At 37.8% G+C, this 5,330-nt stretch overlaps 1 protein-coding gene across 1 annotated transcript in view; it reads left to right on the plus strand.

Annotated features, from left to right (window-relative positions):
- LOC130569511 (calcium-activated potassium channel subunit alpha-1) overlaps nt 1–5,330 on the plus strand; it is a 57,030-nt gene that overhangs the window by 38,300 nt on the left and 13,400 nt on the right. Inside the window, exons 4-6 of the mRNA XM_057359208.1 lie at nt 1,113–1,296; nt 1,843–1,875; nt 3,356–3,449. Of these exons, the coding sequence (XP_057215191.1) occupies nt 1,113–1,296; nt 1,843–1,875; nt 3,356–3,449 (311 nt within the window). The remainder of the gene's footprint in view (nt 1–1,112; nt 1,297–1,842; nt 1,876–3,355; nt 3,450–5,330) is intronic.

A 5,330-nucleotide genomic window follows, 5' to 3' on the forward strand; every position in this document is an offset into this window, starting at 1 on the left:
ACAAAAGCTCGGGTTAAAATTGTGGTTTTAATTCATGGCATCTTTAAATATGATTTATTATTTTATGTTAAACGTTAGTATTGTGTTGTTTGAAAAGTACTCCAGTAAATCATATCAGTATATTGCATCTTTTTGATATTTTGTTCAATTTTCTCCAAATAAATGCAACTTGAATTATTAAATAATTATTATTTAGAATTGAGGATAAATGTTTGAAAAGGAATTAAACAAAAAATATTATTTTACCAAAACACATACCTATAAATAGTAAATTCAGAATAACTGAGAATAATTTTGAAGTGGTCTCTTAATTTTCTATCTGTCTATCACACTTTTTGGCATTTTCTTCCTTTCTTATCATTCTATCCTTCTGTCTATTTCTGTCTGGATACAAATCTAAAGATAACATGAGTTGTGTAACATATGACATGTGACTGAGAATGTGAAAGAAAAAATTTATAAAAAGAGCTTGTATTTGACCAATAGCACCACAGCGTCTGAGCCCAGCGACCCTTTCTATCCCAAATCAAATGTTTTTCCCTCCACTTGAGACTTCATTATCTTTGTATTTTACGCATTTTCCTTCTTCCTCGCTGCCGTGGATCTGCGACCATTCTTTCTTCTCTCTGATAGTGTTGTATTGTGAGTAAATGACTTTCACGTGTTCATGCAGATTGCTTCTGTACCAGCCTGCTGCATGTGTGAATGTCAAACTACATTTCCCATCAACCCCCTGTCCTCCTCTCTCACGCATCATCAACAGAAGACAGCTTTCACTTTTACTCTTCTAACACACTGGGCTCCTAACAGGATTATTTTCTTGATTGACTATTTTATTACATTGATGTTTTTTTATTGTTTTATTATTTGCACAAGCCATGGATTGCAAAATCAATATTCTGGATAGTTATTGTTGTGTAAGTGGCAGTAACTAAACAAGTTTTTATTCACACTTTGTGTATCTGGCTTTATGATTCTCATGCATCTCCACAATCGAATATACACAATATTTAAAACAGAATCGAAACATTTCTGCACAAATCAAGGATTTCACACCGCAGCAGAATCGTATGTTTCTCTCATCCATTAACCTGTCCTCTCCTCTCACCTGACCCCTGACCCCAGCCAAGAAGGCCGGCCACAAGAGAATGCGTCTGGCATGTTGTGTAGCTTGCGGCGGGGCAGATCGTGACTGCTCGTGCATGTCAGACAGTGTGACTAACTTGGAGACTCTGCACCGTGGCTACCCCTTCTCATCTGTCTCTCTTTATGATAACACCAACACTTTACACTCCTGTAAGTGAATGAGCGTGCCCGTGTGTGTATCTGTGCCTGTCGGCAGTGTGTGTGCCCGTGTAGCGGTGCCATCTGCTGTGGTAAAGACTTGTGTGCTAGATCTGCTCACCTGCATGCGGGTTCTGCTAAATGTCAAGTAATGATAGTAGAGTTGTCATTTTGCTTTTGCATAACAGTGTTTGGTTTATGTTCAGCTGTGTTAGATAATCCACTCATGTTTTCCATGCTCTTGTTGTGTAGATGATGCTCATATAGAGATGTGTGTAAGAGTAAAAACTGTGTTCAAATGTAAAAGTTTAAATCTGTTTCTACTTCACTAGAAGACGACCTCTAAAATAACACACATGAACTAAGAAAGTCACAAAATATTGTGTTTAGATTTTATTGTGGTTTTCAGTAGTAATAGTTTGATTCTGGTTAACGGCTGGCTGATGTTCAGTCCTGTAAAAACACACACTAGTGAGATTTATCTTTGCTCACTGCATCATCACTTCATTGCTCCACGTGTCTCACTTAAACCTCATTTTGTATCTGCATTTTTCTCAGCTAAAAGTAACTATAACGGATACATCAAATCAAGTAAGTTACTCATTTTTTACTCATTTTAACTCCTGTTATTTCATCGCCACATTCATTCATGTGTCTGTCTCGACCAGTGCACATAAAAAACATGATACACATTTCATATAATTTGGTCTGGACATGTATTCGTGTACACAATGGTATATACAGAGGACACAGAAAGTATTTAGATTCTTAAGTCACACTGAAAAATCTATGATATCAGGTTTTCCATATTGCAGCTAGAGCTGTAAACTAGTGTCAAACTCAATATTTCCTTGTGAAAATACTTTTTAAAAAGCGTGCATTAACTATATAGTTCGTTATCTAATGCAAGGACAATTTAAATGTTTCAAGTGAGTCTACAGCATCAAAATACTTGTATGTAAACAGCGTGCACTTGCTCTCATTCAACACTAGACGGCGCTGCAACGCTGCAGTTTTGTTCATGTTTTTTGCAAGCGATGCACCAGAGATCACTGAAATATCCCGACAAATCACACCCGTCTCTGTGAAAGCTCTAGATTCAGTTTACAACAAAAGCCAATAAACACAATTTACGAAAGCAGTCAATAAAGAAAATATAACAACAAATAATGATACAGTCATATTTGTGACAGTAGGCTAACCACCAATGAAGAACATTTTATTTTAACGTTCACTGCCTGATTATAAATGTTTGTCTGACAGTAAGAGACGAACTCAAACCAACATTCCAGCCCTCGAATCCTAAGCCCACCCTGAACAGAGCTCAGCCCGCCGCGAGGGCGCCCCCTGCTGGCCCGGAGGTCCGAGTGTCTGTGCCCTTAGTCAATAACCGTAAAGGAAGTCTGCTGTCACCCGCCGCCTCGTACCTGCACAGACTCAGTCTGGCCAGCTCTAGAGAACTGCACCCGGGCACTGCGGGCTCCGAGACCACCCGTCTGCATCGGGCCTGCAGTCTGCCTGTGAAATACAGATATCATTCCAGCTGCGCCTCCAGCATCAACCGGCGCATGCGCCGTAAGCCTCTGCCTGGCGTTGTGACAAACGCATGTGGACTGACTAACAGAGTTCTTCTGAGATGCTAAACAAAACATCCTGTTTTCAGTAATGTGTTACATACATCAGTGGTTTCATATCAGCCAACACAAATATTCATCAAATTAAATTAAAGAGATGCAAATAATGTGCACGCTCTCTTGGCCACGCAATACGTAAACTCGGACGCAAACTGGAATTTAACGTTACACTTTGCGTTACGCAGTGTATAACCAAAACACGTTTTTTATATTAAAAAATTCAAGTGCAAACCTTTATTGCATAATTGTTGTAGCTTAAAGTGCACGATTTTAAAACAAAAAGTGTGTGATCCGCCAATCTACGCCGTACGTTCTGTGTGGTTGTGAGTTTCACCGGTTGTATTTGCCTGTGCATTATCGTGTTTAACCTGTTTTTTTTGTGTGTTGTGTAAATGTTAATGAGCTTTATAGCGTCTAAAACTCTCGTGATGTTTCAGTAGTGGAGGAAGAACACTCGACTCTGTCACCCAAGAAGAAACAGCGTAACGGAGGCATGAGAAACTCGCCCACCTGCTCGCCCAAAATCATCAGGTGAGATCACACTAATGTCACTGTTGCTTAATCTCTGAGGTAATGATTTAACAATATTTTAAGTTAGGTGCATAACGTAATGAATGAAAGGAAACGACATAAACTTGTTTAGCTACAGCATAAGACATTTGCCGCATTGTGAGTTTAGCCCGTCGCTGTGATATGTAAACGGTGCCGCCATATTGGACCGGTCCGGGCGTCCCAATACGTCAGCTTTACAAAAGAGGCACAGACACGGTTATATTTCTCAATAGATTACATTGATTTGGACCACAAACGCATTTTGTCTCCAGTTATTTCTGATTTTTTGTCGTTATTTATCGTCAAGTATAAGTGTTCGCTAATGGCAACTTCGTAGGGCAGCCCTGAAGACAGCTTCAGCCAATCAGGGGCCAGGATCAGTCTCCATGCCAGTCCCCTACTGCCGTCTGCTTTCAGCCCTGAGAACCTGCCTTTTATCCTGTCCGTGAGCATTAAACATCCAGTTATTGATTTTGACTGATGAAAGAGCTGCTATTGAATAATAAAAGGCATAAATACGGAATGATGGCATGAGAATAATATCTTCTGAATACTTTATCAAGACAGCAGCCTGGTAATTTATAGTAAGAGGACTTTAGAAGGAAATAGATCGCCAAATATCGAATCATACATCTATAACTTATGTAAATATAAATACTGCATCTGAGCATATAGGGTCTTATAATGCGCAACTGTTAGTTTTGCCTGGATAAAGTGTTCTTAGATTGCAATAGATTTTTGCTATTGCAATCCTACACTTTTAAAAAAATCCATAAAAATAGGGCACAATATACTGTATTAATATGAAGGAATTTTCCGTATTCATTTTTACAGTTGTTTTACCTGTATTTTACATGTTGCACTGCATTAAATGACATTTGAGCATTAACAGAAATGTCTGTAAAATAAAGGAAAATGTACTGGTAATTTTCGGCCAGTACTTTATCCGTTTTTTACAGTGTATATACATTTATTTATTTTGTTGACATTGGTCATGTAAATCTTATGGGAGGTTTGCAATAATACACCTTTGATAATTTTTCTGTTTTATATCATTTAGGCTTTTTCTATACTGTTTTATTGTTTATGTTTGTAGAAGTAAATAAAAATTACAGCTGTCAAATGATTAATCGTAATTCATCCCATCCAGAATAAAAGTTTGTCTTTACATAATATAGCCCATGTCTGTGTACAGTGATTTTGTATTTATAAACACATACATATACACATACATGTATACATCTTTATGTACAGTCTTTATTTATATTTACCAATAATTTAAAATATAAATGTGTATTCATTTTGATATTTCATATTTTTCTTAAATATATGCATGTAAGTGTATGTTTTTATGCATGCAAAATTAATATGCACAGTACACAGACATATTATGTAAACACAGACTTTATTATGGATGCGATGAATTGTTTGACAGCCCTAATAAATGTAATTAATTGAATTATTTGAAAAAGTGCTGAAAATCGACTTTTTTATTGGCTGTAGATGCCAGCTGCTCACTGCAGGTTTATTCTTGTGTCTATATAAAGATGAAACGCAGCATATGAGGCGTTTTAGGTTAGTTTATGGTCGTTCTCTGTTCAGTTTTACAGTAGCCGGAGGCTTGTACAAGCATCAGCAAACATTCTGGTGTTGTGTATCAGCTGTGGTTAACGCTGCCGCTGGCCTGCAGACTCGAGTGAATTAGTAATGAAGAGCAGATTGGATCTTGCTCTTTGGAAAGCATGTTAGTGTCAGGTTATGTGAGGGAAGAGAAGGTCTCTCAGGGCAGGAATATAGTTTTCATAGCCTACAGAATAAATGCACTGGGGTTGGGTCACATCACATCACACACACACACAC

Source organism: Triplophysa rosa, linkage group LG18 (assembly GCF_024868665.1).
Source record: "Triplophysa rosa linkage group LG18, Trosa_1v2, whole genome shotgun sequence".
In the NCBI taxonomy this organism is placed as follows: domain Eukaryota; kingdom Metazoa; phylum Chordata; class Actinopteri; order Cypriniformes; family Nemacheilidae; genus Triplophysa; species Triplophysa rosa.